General features: G+C 37.1%; 1 protein-coding gene across 1 annotated transcript in view; it reads left to right on the forward strand.

Moving 5' to 3' along the window:
• The window catches only part of LOC132559025 (uncharacterized), an 86,800-nt gene that overhangs the window by 42,441 nt on the left and 24,510 nt on the right, over positions 1–19,849 (forward strand). Inside the window, exon 2 of the mRNA XM_060223623.1 lies at positions 19,265–19,826. Within this exon, the coding sequence (XP_060079606.1) occupies positions 19,265–19,826 (562 nt within the window). The remainder of the gene's footprint in view (positions 1–19,264; positions 19,827–19,849) is intronic.

Below are 19,849 nucleotides of genomic sequence, written 5' to 3' on the forward strand. Positions count from 1 at the left end.
CTGGCATTTTACCAAAGTTATATCCTGATGTGATTTGTTGCTTCCTGTAATTGTAAAGAGACAATTTTATTGTAAATTTGAACAAAAGCGTTACGAAGATCTGTTGAATACAGAGATGCACTAATGAAATATTAAACGTTATAACGTCTTACCAATCCCTCTTATATAGGTGATATGGTGTATGTGTCTGTTAACATAATGCATGCAAGTTTGGTTAGTCTACGAATATTTTTAATGCTCTGTTTTTATTACGGAAATGGTTCGACTCCTAACTTTGTGTCTCTTAGCAAGCATCACAAACCTTGAACATTTGCTCTGCCCTATTGTAATATCACTCTAGATTGTAAATTCATTTCTTACTTTGTTAGAAGATAATTTTTTACTGTCACTTCCTGTTTTGTTGTGAGTTCTATTCCTGCTGTCACTCCCAGTTTTGTTGCTTGTTCTATTCCTACTGTAAATTCCTGTTTTGTTGTTTGATGTTTCCCTGCAGTCACTTCCTGTTTTGTTGTGAGTTCTATTCCTGCTGTCACTCCCAGTTTTGTTGCTTGTTCTATTCCTACTGTAAATTCCTGTTTTGTTTGATGTTTCCCTGCAGTTACTTCCTGTTTTGTTGTTTGATGTTTCCCTGCAGTTACTTCCTGTTTTGTTGTTTGATGTTTCCCTGCAGTAACTTCCTGTTTTGTTGTTTGATGTTTCCCTGCACATACTTCCTGTAAATTCCTGTTTTGTTGCTTGATGTTTCCCTGCAGTTACTTCCTGTTTTGTTGTTTGATGTTTCCCTGCAGTTACTTCCTGTTTTGTTGTTTGATGTTTCCCTGCAGTCACTTCCTGTTTTGTTGTGAGTTCTATTCCTGCTGTCACTCCCAGTTTTGTTGCTTGTTCTATTCCTACTGTAAATTCCTGTTTTGTTTGATGTTTCCCTGCAGTTACTTCCTGTTTTGTTGTTTGATGTTTCCCTGCAGTTACTTCCTGTTTTGTTGTTTGATGTTTCCCTGCTATCACTTCCTGTTTTGTTGCTTGATGTTTCCCTGCTATCACTTCCTGTTTTGTTGCTTGATGTTTCCCTGCAGTTACTTCCTGTTTTGTTGTTTGATGTTTCCCTGCAGTTACTTCCTGTTTTGTTGTGAGTTCTATTCCTGCTGCCACTCCCAGTTTTGTTGCTTGTTCTATTCCTACTGTAAATTCCTGTTTTGTTTGATGTTTCCCTGCAGTTACTTCCTGTTTCCCTGCTATCACTTCCTGTTTTGTTGCTTGATGTTTCCCTGCTATCACTTCCTGTTTTGTTGCCTGATGTTTCCCTGCTATCACTTCCTGTTTTGTTGTTTGATGCTGCACTTCCTGTTTTGTTGTTTGATGTTTCCCCAGTTTTGTTGCTTGTTCTATTCTGTTTTGTTGTTTGACTGTAAATTCCTGTTTTGTTTGATGTTTCCCTGCAGTTACTTCCTGTTTTGTTGTTTGATGTTTCCCTGCAGTCACTTCCTGTTTTGTTGTTCCCTGCTATCACTTCCTGTTTTGTTGTTTGATGTTTCCCTGCAGTTACTTCCTGTTTTGTTGTTTGATGTTTCCCTGCAGTTACTTCCTGTTTTGTTGTTTGATGTTTCCCTGCAGTTACTTCCTGTTTTGTTGTTTGATGTTTCCCTGCAGTTACTTCCTGTTTTGTAGTTTGATGTTTCCCTGCTATCACTTCCTGTTTTGTTGTTTGTTCATTCCTACTCCCTGTTATGTCTCTTACTTTCTTTACAAATTTTCCCCAGAGTTTACCCTTCACTTCAGTCATTTGACCTTACTGTTTTATAACACTGATTTATGATTGTCAACCTTGCACTAGATTTTTCTGACACGTATTCCATTATCCCTATCAAAGGACTCTGACAGTAACGTGGTTCAAATTTAATGTACTCAACTAAGCTGTATTGTGACTGCGGCGGTGTTCCTATATAAACTAAAGTGTTGTTTGATAGACCCACAAAGCTGTGTATAAACATCTAGAACTATTCAGCTCTTAGTACAACGATTTCATTGAATTTACCATACAACTTTCTTGTCAGACGTCAAGATAGCTGGCCAGCAAATTATAAAAGTACTTCCCTACCCCTAACCTAGCATATACCATGTTATTCTGTATTTCGGAGCGGTATCACGTAGCCAACTTCTACATATTTTTGTCTCTTAGTCTGATATTAAAAAGCCTCGCTAGTTTCCTTTGGTCATCGCTGTGTCACTTTAACGTTGCGTCTATATAGACACTACTTCCTGTTAAGGAGAGAGTATCGACAGGACCAAAATACCGTCGTATTAATGAGATTACTGGCGGGTGTCTCTGAAAGTTAATTATTTAATTAATTGCAGACTGTATAGGTACCGCACAGATTGACATGTTTAAAACATATTTTCCCGGTGGTCAAATATTCGCTTTTAATATAAGAAGGTGTATTTTTCACGGAAATCATTCAAACTGAAAATTGATTTCTGTGAAAAAGTTACAACATTTACAATAACAAAATTTGAACGGAAAGAAATCAATATATCATCTACCTATCTAGTATCGATTACAGATCGATAAAAATTTGATCGGGGAGAAATCAATATATCAACTCCCATATCTAATATCGATCTCAGATGTATCTGGAGTGCCATTGTAAATTCCAAAACTGATCACAATTTCCTATGTTTGAAATTGACTTGTCAATTCATCAAACGAAGAAAAAAGTTGTTTAATGCTTTGTAAATAGAAGACATTTGGGATATTATCCTCGTTCAAAACACGGCAATACAATTACCACAAATACCTACCTCAAATGATAAAAAGGCCGAAAGTGAACTATAAAAAGGTTTCATTTCTTCCCCGTTATTATAGGCTAGACTTTATACTCAGCTGGAATCCACTGCACAATTAATACGAACGAATAAGCACCGTCTCATCCCACCAAAGATGTTCTTATATCTATATTAAATGTTGTCTTTCCTGGGTTGCCGTGTGATCACCAAAGCTACCCTCCGCGCTCTATGACGCCTTTAGTAAACATAACAATATGTATTATGAAAACTGTTTTCTTATCGTCCAGATTGTTAATCCTATTTCAGATTCAAACAAAATTGTAACTATAAAGCTTTCAGAATTCAATATCTACTTTGAGACAACTTTCCGCCGGAAATGTCAAACTTGTTTTAGGCATGTCTTCAACCGCAGGTATTAAATCAAAATAATCACACTTTCTTGTCTTCGTGATCTGTTAAAAGTGGGCGCCAAGCAATTCACACTATTGATCTGAAGCTAGATTTTGACCTCGGGTACGAACTGGGTTATTTTAATTTGATATATAATACATATTGTACCTAGTCAGTTATCCTCTCGGTGTTTGTTAATCCGCCGCCACACATTTCTCTGCATACACAGGAAACAGCCTTTTGCTGCAGTTGACATTTCATCAAAATTTTACTGTGACATATGTACGTGCATTCGGTCAGGTATTACAGTACGCCTTACGTAACTTATATACATATACATGTATTAACGTGAAATCGAACCAAGAGGAAGGTCATTATCACCGCGGATCAATGTTAAATCTGTGCGAGTTGACACGTGGACAGTAGTTGTAATTCAGTAAACTTTATCATAATCTAACCATGTGTCAAACAGCTTACATCGCAGCGGAGCGGCCTGCTAATTCGCATTCAAGGTGGGTGTTTTTTTTGTTAAAAGCATTTTCCATATTTTCTTTCACTTCCTTTTAAATTTTCAATAAGTATAGCATTTATTTTTGTAATTTCAATTTACTGAAAAATTCGTAAGAGTATTACAAAATGTGTTAATATTTATTAGCTTTGCCGATTAAATTTTTGTGATAAGATTTATTTAAGAATGTCCGGCATATGTACTTTAGACGAGGTAAATAAACATTTTATATTCTAAGCCCTTCAATACTGCTCCTACTACGAAGTATTAGGAGCCGTGCAGAGAAAGCCCAATATCAAACTCTGTTCCCTTATTAGGTCTGTGAGAATATTTTAGCCGAGATTAAAAGACGTGTATCTGTTTTTGTACACGTGTAAATTAAAACGGGTTCCTATGACGTTAGAAAGGACATACGATTTCATGACGTGGTATGTACCGAGAGGAAAGAAAGCAAACACTACCAAAAAGCTGTATTTTCAAAAGTGACGCTAGTCTGAAAGTTAGAAAAAAATCCCTCTCATTACATTGTTGCAATTTTCTTTACATTTTTCACATAGTTTACTAAAAGGTATCGCATTGTTTTAGGAAATCAAAATAAATTAAGCAATTACCGCTTTAATATTAAAGAATTGCGGGGTTTTATTTTTTATTTAATTTTTTTTTTTTTATTTTGTTTTTTTTTTTTTTTTTTACAATTTGACATGAAAAGATCTACAAAAAAGTAACAAGTGTAATTAATTTGATGAAATTTACGGTTGTGAGAGCTAGACAATTGGTTAATATTTTGCTACATATTTATAATATATTTTTTTTCAAATAATTATTTTCTGTTGATAAGATGTTCATGTTGTATTAAAGAATATGTTAGCGGTAGGTCACTACTCCATTTCCTGGAGTACGGTAAAAAATAATTCTTTTGAAGACTATCGAGTCGTGACCATGATAGCTCAGAGCGTTGGCAGGCGAAGATCCTGCCTGGTTCGACGATGTATCTATTTGTTTCTCGGAAAGCTGAGAGACGTACCGGTCTGCGTCGACTTGGTGGTGTCCTTGACGCTTTAGCCGAATCGCTCTTGACCTCAAGGAACGGGTCTGGCGTATGTTTTCTTTGAGGTAGTCTCCAGCTACTAACAGGAGACTCCACCTCGGAATGACTCTGACTGTTCACGTGGCGATAAAGTAACAGTGCAGTACATGCTATCATGCGACACATCGCTATCGATCTATTTTTGTCTGCATGTTTCTTCGAAAAAGTGTTCCATTTTCCTTTCTGAAGTTTCGATATGAATAGCGATGACAAAATCATGCGTTTCAGGAATGATTTTAGGGGTGACTTACGTGTTCACCTCTATGTAATGTAGCGAGACACTGAAGAATCAGAGCAACACCTTCATTTTATATTTTAACTGTCTTTTCCAGCTTTGTCTTTGTGTTGTCATTTCTGTGTGATTAAACTTTTAAACCCGTTTTGACCAACGATTGTTTCTAAATAGACCTCTGAAGTACTTTACCTGATATCTGTTTTAACACTCATCGTCACACGATATTGGGCCCATTAATCGCTGTCTTTTCAAGAAAATGCGTTGCGTTTTTCAGAGTCGTGTAAGAAATTTGTCGAGTTTTACATATCCTATAAAAAGTTTGTCGTCTTTTTCAGTTCCCTTTCAGAAACTTTTCGTCTTTTTCGGTATCTTGTAAGAAACTTGTCGCCTTTTTTAGAGTCATGTAAAAATTGTCGCCTTTTTCAGTTTCCTTTTAGAAATCTGTCGTCTTTTTAAGTGTCTTGTAATATATTGGTCGTCTTTTCAGTGTCTTGTAGAAAAAATTGTCGCCAAGTGGATCTTGATTGTCGTGATTAATCTCCGACATTGTGTATTTTAGATAACCATCAAAATACGGACAAAACATCGTTTTATTTGCTCTAGTTGTCTGTCAATGACATCACTCTTAAACAACGTTTTCCATTATAACATAGCTCACGAAAAATCTAAATTGCTTGGTGCAATTTCGTTCGGGATTGGCTTAGCGCACCAAACAAGGAAATATCGCCGTAGATAAAATCTGATTGGTTGAGACGTTTTGAAAAAAAAAACGGATTTAAATGTTTGAGCACCTAGAGACTAAAGCATTAATAGGGTATTTACATCATTGCCTTTCCTGGTATTTCAGAAAAGGTTCAATATTTTCTTAGATGTTTTTAGAAGATAATGTCAATGTATTTCATGAATATTATACACGGCGTTCACACCATATTTAAAATAAAATATTTAAGAAAAAATCAAGTCCGTTCGTGCATATTGTTATAGAATTGCCATTCTGGACTGTGTATCAATGCATACAATTGATATAAATCGCAGACTTTATTAGATACAGAAAGTACGCAACAATATGTCACCGTGGAATCTCTCATAGCAAACGTATATCAGTGGATGAGAAAAGGTAGGTGTCGAGGCGACACCAAAACAAAACGGAAGACAACTTTTACTGTTATCAAATGTCCAGGAAGGGAAAGGTTTCGTAATTTGTACATTACAGACGATCCCCTGGTCCTGTAAATCACGATGCTATTGTTGACGAACTTGTGGGGATGGAGAACAGAAAAAGTATTTTCTTCTGGAAGATAAATATGAAAGACTCTATTTTGTAACTAGGTACGATACTTACCATTATTACTTTTTTGTATTAAACATATCATTTCTTTACAAGCCATCAAGTGTGGTACAGTTTTAAACTATATTAACCCCATACCAACCCACTCAGCACCCCCTTTACCCTAATCCCGACCAACTCAAACCCCCTTTACCCTAATCCTGACAAACTCAAACCCCCTTTCCCCTAATCCCGACCAACTCAAATCCCCTTTACCCTAATCCCGACCAACTCAAACCCCCTTTCCCCTAATCCCGACCAACTCAAACCCCCTTTACCCTAAACCCGACCAACTCAAACCCCCTTTCCCCTAATCCCAAACCAACTCAACCCTGTCTGATCCCATTCCAACCCTCTCACCCTCCTTAGCCCCCATCCAAAACCAACTCAACCCTGTCTGATCCCATTCCAACCCTCTTACCCTCCTTAGCCCCCATCCAAAACTAACTCAACCCTGTCTAATCCCATTCTAACCAACCCTCTCACCCTCCTTAGCCCCCATCCCAAACCAACTCAACCCTTTCTAATCCCATTGCAGCCCTCTCACCCTCCTTAGCCCCCATCCAAAACCAACCAAACCCTGTCTAATCCCATCCCAACCAACTCAACACCCTTAACATCCATTCCTATCCACCTAACCCCCATCTCAACACACTAAATATCTCAATCCAGCCATTCCTATTCAACTTCCTCTTATCCTGATCCCAATGAACTCAACCCTCTTTTCTTCTATCCTTATTCACTCAACCTACTTAGCCCACATCCCAACCCAATCAGCCCCTTCCTACCCCCATCATGATCAATTCAACCCTATTAGCCACAATCGTAATCCACTCAACCCTCTTAACACCAATCTCTACCCACTCAAGCCCCCAATCCCTATTCAAATCCACTCAACGCCCTTCAATCCCGGTCTAAACAACTCCTGAACCCCCATCCCTACCCACTTACCTCCTTAACCCCTATCCCAACCATCTCAACCCCTGAACTCCCATTCCTATTCACTCAATCCCTCTAATCCCCACCCCAACCAACTCAACACGTTAACCTACATACTCAACCCCTTTAAACCCCCTTTCCAACCAACTTAACTCCTGAACCCCCATTCCTACCCACTAACCCCCCTTAACCTATATCCCAACCAGCTCAGCAGCTTAACTCCCATCCCTCTTCACTCAAGCCCCTTAACCCCATCCCGATCCACTCGACCCACCTAACTCCCATCCCAACCCCCTTTATCCCCATCCCAACCCCCTTTATCCCTATCCCAACCCAATCCCCTCACCCTAAACCCTCGTCGCCCTAATTTTCCTTCAATAATACAAAGCTAACGATATTACAAAAATGACTTATGTGAGACATCATGGTCTCTCTTCCCTCTTGAAAAAAATGAAAATATCACTTAAGGGTCTCCCTCCTCTCTTAAAATGAAAATATCACCAAATGTCTCTCCTTCCTCTAGTAAAATAGTAACAACACCAAATACATCCGTCATACTACAATATCGTTTTTAACTAGAGAACTCTTCATACTAGATGTATACGTGTTTGTTTACGTTGCATATACTGTTAAAGCAATTAGGGCTTATAATGTCAAAAATCTCCTTCTTGTGAAGTCTGAGTTTTCTGTGGGGCTTTTGATCGCCATTCTAGTATTGTGATCGTGTAATTGTTGATGTTAAGATGGCCGTGTAAAACAGTCTGCTGAACATGTGGTCGGTCTCCGATATACAGGCACTGGAATGCAGTGCAATTTTGTACGCACATGCACGTGTACAAACGTCAGTGGAATGTGGGTCAGAATCTGGGAGGTTTATCACAGTAAAGCGGGTTCCATGTATTTTCATTAACGCGATTTTATCATATTTTGTAGCTCGTACAAATCCATTGGGTATTTTGATAACGGATGTTTAAAATCTACATTTGAGAATGGTTTTACTATATTCTTTTTGTTCTAATTTTAAAGTATAATAAAAAAAATAACGTTCCCATACTTGATATACACCATAGATAAAAATATCGACGATTTTGCCCCAGAAAAAAATGTTTCTGCGTCGGGTAAATGAAATTTCACGTGTCGCTCTTTCATCGGGGTTTGGCTAAGGGGGTTGGAATGGAGGGGGAGGGAAGCTGCATAATTGCTTGACATAAAGGGATTCTTCTAAGTCGACATATTTCATTTTTTCAAAAATCAACCAATGAAAACGATGAACATCATCTGTGAGAAGTGTAATGACAAAAACCATGGGAGTTATGAAGCACTGGCGAGGAACAAAACAATGGACAAATTTCAGTCATCACGTGAACAATTGACAATGATATGTCTCAACGTCATGTGATGCTCCTGGATTTTCTTTCTTATACAACTCATGTTCTGAGATTTTAGGTATTTTCGAGATTAGCCAACAATTTATCATCCTCGTGTTGTTTACTGCGGTTTTAACTTAATTGGCCGCTCCTGATATAAGTGATGTGGTGATATAGATACGTTTGCACGTGTTCGTATAGAAAGACTAAGAAACTCCTAAAAAGAGCTGTTTACCTGACGTTGGAGCTAATGGTAATTAATCCTGTTTTGATACTCCAAACTCCACTGGAACATCAATTTTTGCGCTTGAAGTGTTTCTTTCTTCCTGTAAAAAATAAGTCGATGTTTCCATCACTACCGGTAATCGTCCATTAGGAGGTTGGTAGTTCCCGGCAGCGTCAATATATTCGGCGCAAAGTATTCCGCAACTTGGAAGATCCTATCCGGTAATATCCCGGACCACTTGGCAGGAAGATACATCCACTGCACACGGCACTACTCCAGTTGCTCACTTCTTTACTTTTTTGTAATTTTGAATCAAAGTTTGATTTAAAAAAAGGAAAAGGAAATGATTTTAGTTGCACCGGGTGTTGAATATCACCGTATATTTATATATATCAATTATACCGGAAGCGAGAAATTAGAACTTTAAGTACAAATAATATCATGTTTGAGACCATACATCCGAGAGAGAGAGAGACACTGTTGCCGAAAGAATTACACCGGAAGTAAGACTAAAATTGCCTGTCAGTCAACAAACCGGATATAAGGTAAATACAGTGGAGGCGAGAAAACAGCCTTGAAAAGAAGGGGAAAAGTGAGAACAAAGCAAATTTGCCTAAAAACGTTTCAAATAAAAGAGGTTGTCTAACCCGCACATTTTTTTGTAACCGAATCAGTATCTCTGATTTTGGGTGATTTTTCGAGGAAACCAAATCGTTGTTTATATACATTAGTATGTATATTGAGTCGGTGTCATTTTTGAAGAAAAATATATAAAAACAGGAAATAAAACAAAATTACCGGAAATGAGGCAGCATCGCCATGACGTCATACTAAACATATCGTTATAGTTTTGACGATAAGTTTGACACAGATTTTAATGTAAAACTTTAACGCTAAAGTACATGTCCCTCCAATTATTATCTCTCGGTTAAAGTACACATCCCGATGTTATAAGTCTGTACAGCTTTCGCCCTCATTAAGGAAATATACCGTTACAGATATTTACTAAAATGTTGAATTATAACTATGGTGATGCTTCTTTAAGCATTGTTAAATAATTGTTACCAATGTTTAAATATCTTAGTCTATTGAACATGAAAATAAGTTGATTTTAAAGTTAGCTTGTGTATCATTATAAGCTAGCAATATTTGTCAGGTTTTGATATCAAGGGCATCCGTCGGCTAGAAATAGTTTTCTATCCAAGTGTTTCAAATAAACACGATAAGAACGGCTTTACTGAACGGACAATCTGTTGTGATAACAAAACTTGACCAATGGTCACTCTAGTCTCATACACACAAATATGTACTTACATTGGTTGTTTTAAATGTCTGTTTCTTTTGGCTATGTGAGCACGTTGGGTAAGTACATATCGTATACACTATAGTAATTATTTTTAAGATTTACTAATATTGACATTCGGTTTTGTCGGAAAAAATATCTTTACATTTGACTCTCTGACGGGAAAAACATATACCATATGATTACGAGACATACTGGTTGTTCGTTGTGTGTGGTCTCGTTCTGTGAAGTCAGATGTGTTCGATGCGGGTTGGTGTCTGGTTGTTCCGTTTTGAGATATAAAGCGAGATGTGTTCGATGCGGGTTGGTGTCTGGTTGTTCCGTTTTGAGATATAAAGCGAGATGTGTTCGATGCGGGTTGGTGTCTGGTTGTTCCGTTTTGAGATATAAAGCGAGACGTGTTCGATTCTCGTTAAAATGCCTGATGACTTCGTTTTTATTAACTCGGTTCTTATTATGAGAACATTTCATTACTTGAATTATACTTTACTAACATGCTTGTCGTTGTCTTTGTGTTATTAGTACATTTCATCGCCTTTTACTCCCATTTTGATCAACGTTAAGAACGAATTACTATTTTATTAAGATAGATATATTTTGCACGTTACTTTCGATTTGATTCGATCGAGATCGGGATAAGATCGTGTCTACAATTTTTAAAGTCTAGAATCACTGTGTAACTTTGGTATTCCCAGGGTTCTGTTTGACTCAAACTTCTTGATTCTTAATCGCTAAAGATATGTTATCAATCTTATTTTAAAATTGTGTTTGAAATCTTTAACAGATTTTAAATTCGTTCATGTTTTTTGATGCTATCATTTATGGAGATTCTATCGTTGATACATAACGCATTCAATTGATCATTTATGCAAGAATTTTTTTTTCTGACTCACGAGAATAAGTATCTCGCATGAATGAGGATGTGATATCGATATAACGTTTGTGCGTTGAATAATGTTTGATGATGTTTCGTGAAGACTTCCCACCAAGTTGGGTCTCACACATTCCGAGAGTTTCTGAATCCTGTGTGTCTTTCTATAACCTTCTCACATTACAGTGGCCCCGATATCAAATGACGTCATCATATGTCGAGCGGACAAGACTCACCGTGGGTACCTTCGTATCGCGATCTGCACGTGCGCAATGCAGTCCTAGATAACTCGCTTGCATCAACAAATTCTGGAACTTTAAAAGAAGCAAAGTAAACACTGACATTCTTTAAGTATATACACGTAACGGTGTGAAGAAATTACTTTATCGGGGTCTTCAGGGAAAAAACCAACATGTATAACATGTGGAAACATTCGTTTGCCTGTTATTTGAACTGTAACATTTTGATGTTCACACCAGTCGATGGAAGCGTTTGTGTGACCAGGTCACGTAGGTACGGCACATAGTCCACGGCACTAAAACGCTTAACGATAGTAAGGGAAAAAATCCCGGATAAGACTTCCGCGTACTTTGAAAGCTTGGCGGATATCATTTTACGTCTGACTCAAGAAACCGTTTAAAATATATCTCACATTACTTACAATCGTGAGGGCATCATATAGGTTAATGTCGGCAGTGAATTTCTTACATATCATTTTGGCCTTTTGTACAAGGTTTGTCCTGTTTTTCGGTACTTAGCATCCCTTTATCAGGAGTTGGTTTAAAGTTGACGTCACTGACGTAATTCACAGTCCCGTGTTGTCTTTGGAGATGCCTTGTAATCGCCACCGGATGCCGACACAGACATTTACATAGTGTAAATCGTGTACTTACATCGGGTATCTTGAAAGCGTTATCGTGAAAACTGAACCTTGTATTTTTCATCTCCTCACATAAAACTACAAAAATCTCAGTCTGATAATACAACCATAAGATACCGCGAGACATTCTTCTGTGTGTGATGTTATCGTGTTTCTTCCCAAGACCGTGCCAGTCTGTCACATGACATGAAGCGCCCTCTGTGGCCCGACATGCAGTCTGCTTTGTATCATTTTAAATAACCTTGACCACTTCGACCTTTTGTAACTATCAAACAGACAGTAATCCTTCGTTTACCAAAATGATCGTTATTAATATTCTAATTTTTTGAACGGAACGGAGAAAATTAGCGAAGATTAGGAAAAATTATATAACACGAAGATATACATAGAAACTAGTCCTTACCAATAGATTACATTTGAAAATTGATTATAAAATTTATACAAATTTTCTTTTTTTTTCTTCATTTTATCTTCCATCCACCACCAAAAGTATATAGCTTTTCTTCGTATATCGCCAGTGATGTCAATGAAAATGTTTGTAATTCTAAACTGCATTGATAGTTACGAAAACAAGGCCACTGGCGGGGTGAAGGTAAGGAGGGGGAGGGGGGAGGGGGGTGCAGAGTTAACCAGCTAGGTTCAAGAGAAACATGTCGAGTATTATCATGCAAATTTGTAACAATTGGTTATAATTCCAAATTTCAAACACACGAGAGTTTTATTGTTATTTATATTTAGTTGCAGTACTATTAAATGTCTGTATAATAAACAAAATACAAACGATTTTCACATTAATGGTTCAATGTTTAACTGTAAAATTTCTTCATCAGTCATCCATATCATGTTACATATTTCTGATTAGGAATATTACTCAAAATGAGACTTAAACTTATAACTTTCGTTTGGCTCTATTTTCGCGTGATTTGGTATTCTAAGTTAAATGCTATTTCGTGTACATTTGATTTCCTGGGTAAATATACTGCTTTATTTCTACTAATTCTTACTTTTCAAGGAGCATGGATTTGTGGATTAAGAGTATCAATTTTACCCCAAAATACGTATGGGAATAGTTCCGGAAATCAGAGTTCCGGAAACCAGAGTTCGGGAAATCAGGAATTACCGCTTTATAACTATGTAATACGTCACATCACGATCTGGTACTACTCGTGTTCATTCTCTCTTTCTGTCTAACATAAATCTGTACTATGATCTACTGGTGTTCATTCTCTCTTTCTATCCAACCCTTACATAAATCTGCACTCTACATTCACAACTACACCTATCCTTTGTGTTAGCTTCAGTTCTTTATCACGATGACCAGGTCACCGCGTTTTTCTACTTACAACTTCCGGCCGATTTTTTTCTCTTTCTTTTTCTAGGTTAGTAAAGTGCAAAATACATGCAACTTTCCACATGTATGTGTATAGTTTCTCATGTATCAGAGAGATACAGGGAGAAAATATTTCCTTCTTACTGGCGATAAACACCGTATTGACATTCAGTGGCAAAGCCCATGTCAATTATTGCATCATGCATTCCCGTTCTAACGCAGTGACAGCTATACGTGTAATTGGCTTTGACAAATGAAATTTACATATGCATAGTACAATTTTTCCATTCATATTATGTGTACGCAATCTGTCTCCAGTAAGGCCGCTACCATTTGTTTAGTACACATGTTAGACAAGCTTCGTTTGACAGACGCAGGTCTATATATATAACGGCAGTCAGATTGCATCATCGCATGTAAATCTGTAACATAGGAAAGTGGCGGGTGTGTGAGTTGTCCACCAACCATAGAGTCCCAGGCTAAAAGTTCCACCCTAAGGTAAGGCATACTTTTATACCGGGAAAACCCCCTGTTATCTCGGCTTTTTTTACACCATGTCACACTTACGTTACCTATCTATACTACACTACGTGCGGTAGATAACACATACATACATGCATATATATTATAACATTCATTTGGTTCTAGTATAAACCCGATAGACACATGTGGTTCGTAAGATAAGGTTGTGTCAAGTCCCAATATTACGACACGTGTCATGATCTTCTGTTTATGTCTATCGTCTTTCCCAAATGATCCCTACTTAAAAGCATTTATCAAATCAATATTTTACTTGTATTTCGTCACACAATAGTAGTATTTCAATGTTTCTCGCCATTTAAAAGGACTCCCGGCGTTATTTTCACGAACCAAAATCACAGATGTTTGAAGTTTACTGTCTTTATAAGGACTACTTGTGTTTCTTAATGTTTACGTGTCTCATTTTACCTTGTTAGTGTTGATGGTAACGCGTGTGTCTCACGATATAAAGTAATTGTGTGTACACGTGTCTCATTTTACCATGTTAGTGTTGAGTGGTAACGCGTGTGTCTCACGATATAAAGTAATTGTGAGTACACGTGTCTCATATTACTACGTTAGTGTTGAGTGGTTACGTGTACGTCACACGATATATAGTAATTGTGTGTACACGTGTCTCATATTACCACGTTAGTGTTGAGTGGTTACGTGTACGTCACACGATATAAAGTAATTGTGTGTACACGTGTCTCATATTACCACGTTAGTAGTGTCTGGTCATGCGTGTGTCTCACGATATAAAGTAATTGTATGTGTGTGTACCACGTTAGTAGTGTCTGGTCATGCGTGTGTCTCACGATATAAAGTAATTGTATGTGCACGTGTCTCATATTACCACGTTAGTAGTGTCTGGTCATGCGTGTGTCTCGCTTATGAAGTAATTGTATGTGCACGTGTCTCATATTACCACGTTAGTAGTGTCTGGTCATGCGTGTGTCTCGCTTACGAAGTAATTGTATGTCCAGGTGTCTCAGTTTGCGTTGTAAGCGATATCTGGTCAATGATTGCTTGTGTGACTTATTTAGCCGATTCCTTGCGTCTCGTTACATCAAAAGATGTCTGTCCGTTTGCCTTGCATATCAAGTTTATCTGTGCGTCTCAGTCTATCAAACGAGAATGTCAGTCCGGATGTCTCATTATATCAAAGAGGACTATGAAAGTCTATCCATATGTTTGAGTACAATAACGTCTGTCTTTGTACCTCTATAAAACGGCAATGCTTGTCTGTCCGTGTATTTCATCAAATCGATATTTCGGTGTCAATCTTCCACATCAATCTATCAATAAATGTCTATATGTTTGAGTTCATCAAGTTCGTCTGGCCTGTCTGCTTGTCACGCTCTGAAGGTATCTCAAAATAGTTTGAATGACTAATTTTCCATTTTAAACAGGCACATTATAAACGCACCTTTTGATATACACATAGCCTCTAATTAGAATTTATAGTTACATGTAAACATGATTCATTTGAAGTCAAATTTCAATCACACAGATGTTTAGGAAATACTACAGCCAGTCGAAAACAAATTATTATTTTTCATTGTCTAAAACACATGTCACGAGCTGCACTCTAGGGAGTAAATTAGAACGCAGTGGAGTCAAGTCAATTGAATGGCACCACTAGCACGACTTACGGAAGCACACAAAACTGTCAATACATCGGCTGCTGTTTTTGACGGAGGGTTTAAAATGCACCTATTCGCCTGTATACTGAATAGTGCAGTCATGTTAGTACTTTTTAAATGCTAAATAACAATAAAAATCTATTAATAGACATGGAAAATTACTCTGAACATCCAATAATCTAAAAATAGCTTGAAACGGCTTTTAATGTCAAATAAACTAAAATCAACACACCCACGTGTCACAAGGTGTATATTTGTGGTTGACTACAGCCATGTGTCTCTTTAGATGTGTATATAACATGCTATGTTGCGTTTTTACACGTATGCAAAATACATTTCATTTTATCATTTGCTTCCAAATCGAGTTTATCATAGCGCTTTAGGCGATGTAGTAAAATTAGTTTCTCAACAACGATACCTCTGACTCCAGTTTTGGTCAATGTTTTGCCATGTTGACTTACTATCAATATATTGCTATATTCAGTTTCTAGTCAGTATATCGCTATATTCAGTTTCTAGTCAGTATATCGCTATATTAAATTTCTGAATATTGCGTCATGATTATGGGGAAAAACAAACGAGCATTTTGAAATGTTAATCACACACTGTAACTTTATTTCAAAATGGATGAGAGAAGCAAGATATTAACAGGATTTTTATAGAAACCTTGAAAAATCGAATGCACTACCGGATTAAAAAATGACATGTTCAGTTTGTGATTAAGTGCGCTGCTTGCTGGCATAAATCATTGTGTCGTAATTCACGTTCTTTCAAAACTACCAACATGCGGGTTTCAAGAGATATAGCTGCACACTTGCACGTCGCATCATCCTTGTCTTTTTTAATCTTTCCTTTATGTCAATCGCTCTGTCAGATTGCGACCTCGTTTGTTAATACTACGCGTTATTCATTGTGTACTCATGCCACCCGTGGAATTTTGTAGCAAAAAATGAATGTGACAAATTTGTCAGCACGTCATCAGATCTAGGGATCAAAAAGGTCAAGGAAAGGGGGCTATCTAAGTAAACATTAAATTCAGCGATCATCAAGGACAGACCGGAAGGGCAGCCGCGCTTGTGTTGCTACGAACATTGTGATTGGGTAATCCCTTTTGTTACACTTGTTGTGACTGATTAATCTACTGACTCATAAACAATGTCATCAGGTTTGGTTAACTTGATAAATCATTTTGGAAAACTGACAAGCAGAAACCGAAAGAAAGCTACGTAATTTTCAATTCACATCAACTACATATTTCCCTGCTGTCCATTCTTAAGAAAACATATTAAAAATGCGATCGCAGTTTTAACAATGAAGATATGAGCCGAGAACTAACGTTCTGTGCTGTTTTTGTCAATGTTATGAACGATAACTCCATCGTTTAATTGAACGTACGGAACAACAATTGTACGGTGTAAAGAATGATAACTTTTTATTTAAGAAAACGACAACAACTCTTCATGTTTAAGGAATGACAACCCTACAGTGTAAGGAACGGCATCTTTACATTTTAAGGAACAACAACCTTACATTTTAGTCAGTGTAAGATACTACGATAGCGTTTTAGATTTGGTGAATTTAAAGGGCAATAACTCTAAAGTTTTAGACAACACTGAACAATTTTAAGTCAATGTAAAAAAGAGATAACATTATAGCTGTTGTGAATGTAAGGATTTGTAAACATGTATATATATATTTTGGCATCAACTACAAGTACATTTCGTAACGGTAATTGAGCAATATATTTAAATTGAGTTGATGTTTCGCTCGAATAAAGTTTCCGTGAGTAATTTGTGTAGGTATCAATACCAAATTATATGTAATAATGCGTTTCCGTTTTCTTCAACACCGACCTAAGGCTTCCACACCAAAATATTGCATTGAAATTTAATACTATTTACTCTACAAAAACATATCAGAAATCCTGTCAAAACCACTTGTTGGCATGGATGCAAGTGAACAAGGCAGATTTTGTGTTTAAGAAAAACAGCATCGATGAGAGGCCTAACAAAACGACATTTCTTCTTGTTTTTAACTCGAGGATTTTCCATTCGGAAATCTTGATACTGTTTAAGTACAATGTCGTTTTGGTAATACTATCCTGGCGGAGAGATTTTAGCGAAAAAAAAATAGAGAACAAAATTCCGACCGTTGACGAATATTGACGAAGGAATGCCGATTGACATTTGGAAATGATTACCTTCTTACTGAGATGTGTCATTTGGTAAATTACTTACCGATTATAAGGGAAGACAACTCAGGGACCAGATTGCTTCAGATATCAAACAATGTTTCGGTAACGAATGGAAGGGGCGCTGTTTCGTAGTTATATAACCTAAGTGATTGACTTGTAAACGATGTCTTCTGTAACACAGCCTAGCATTATTATTAAGATAACTTAATAAACACACGCTGTGTTTTTCATCTATCTATATACATCGGAGAGAAAAAAACTCAGCATGCTCGAATTTCTCCCTGGGTTTTTCCTATATGTTCCGTTTTATCGCCTTAAACGTTGTTGTCTATCCACTAAAAGTTTCTTTACGTTTGAGATAAGTTCTTTGGACATACAACAAGGCTGGATGATTCACAACCAAATCAGAAACGATCATTACTAATATCGCTCAGATCGACAAACACTGCCAACAACTTTATTAAAAGGTTTCTGCCATCGTGATTTGATCCAATCATAGAACACTAGAGCAGAACTTGAATTAAATTGTACATCATGTTAATTTCGTTACTTGTTTGAAACAAACGAGTAGACCGTTGTATTCGTGTTTGAGACGAGCGACAGACCGGTGCGTTCATGTGAAGTTTACAATCTATCTGATGTATCCGAAATAGATAGAAGAGCCAACAGGAAGAATGTTCAATCTTTATAAAAAATATAATTTCCGTCAGAGATTTTTTTTATTTGTATAATAAATGGCAAAAGTCCACCGATGATCAGCTATCTTATAGAAAGCATTACCACGATTTACAGCTGGCCTGTCGGAAGGAAAAAGCCATATTCCAACTAGTTTTTAACTTCATTGCTGTTTGTTAATGATATTACCTGAAATTGGATCTTGCTTGTTTCTGAAACACTTGCTGATAGCCCATGGAGCCTTAAAACAGTGTTGTTTGAGAAAACTCACTTTTATGTGTTCTTTCAACAGAAGTGTTGATGTTTCTTGCGTGTTGTTGAACCTTTATCAATTTTTAAGATATAAAAGATTTACGAAACTTACAACGCATATTGTCACCACTCCTTTCAATCTATCCTGGTTTTCATCTCATCCATCATTTTACAATTTCGTCTAGCTAAGATCCCAACCTGACGAAGAAAGCTACATTGACACATACATATATATTTGTGATTGTTGGGCCTTAGCTACAGGGAAGTGACTTTTATCTTTTGGTAACAGTTTTCGTCGATCTTTCGCGATTCTAGAAGATTTATGGGAGAGAACATTTTATTTTCGTGTCTTCCTCCAATATAAATAACAAAAACTCTAAAATTTGTTTATATACTCCATTTTTCTGCCAGTCATGTCTTACTGTCGATTATTGCGTAATTTAAAGGTGGCGTTTAGCTAAATTGATGATGTATATTGTGGAAAAGGAAAGGTTTTCTCAACATACGATATGTAAATGTGTCAGATGGAGAAAACATTCAAAATATTACAGTCATGGAGCCATTGTTTCATAATATATTACAGTGAAAACAAGATCTCGCCAAAATCATTTTCACATTTTGATTTTTTCTTTCAGTTGTATTATAAGAAACTTTATCTTCTTATGTTTCTACGCATCAAATTATCAATTATTTTTTGTTATTTTATTTAGTCTTTTTTGTTTTTGCTGTTTCAGGGTCAGAGACCAGGGTACAAGATTAAACAGATCCCCACCGGAAACGCGGTACGCCAAGGACGATCTCACTCTCGTCAACCCATCGTATTCACAATATCAGTGTCGGACTCTCCGGAACAACCGGTGTGGGGTATGCTGGGGTAGGGATCAGGAAAGACATATCCAGCCCTTACCTTCCTTCAACTCTTCATTTTCACAAAAAGATGGTAGTGATAATATACTATATTGTAGCCGTAGTAAATCTACATACCCAGTAGCTGGAAATACCAAAAACCCCGCTTGTGTTTCCTTCCAATATACCGTACCTACACAGCATTCTTCGACTGATAGTGAAGTCTGGAGCCAGTGTAATAATTATACCAATCAAACCAAGTGTTGTGCTAGTCGAATTAAAATGTTTCGGACGTTAGGAAAAATGTTGTTCGTGTGTGTACTGATATCGTGTTTTGTGTACATTGTTGGATTAAAAAAGGCCAAGTTATCATCACAAGATAGTGGAAATTCCTTGGATGAGGGTAGAACAGCAAGCGTTGGTCTCGGAGGACCCGACCGTGTAATGCTGGTGAGTGTACTCAGAAAAAAATC

Source organism: Ylistrum balloti, unplaced genomic scaffold, assembly GCF_031769215.1.
Source record: "Ylistrum balloti isolate Yb309-2 unplaced genomic scaffold, AGI_CSIRO_Ybal_v1 Utg370842, whole genome shotgun sequence".
In the NCBI taxonomy this organism is placed as follows: Eukaryota; Metazoa; Mollusca; class Bivalvia; order Pectinida; family Pectinidae; genus Ylistrum; species Ylistrum balloti.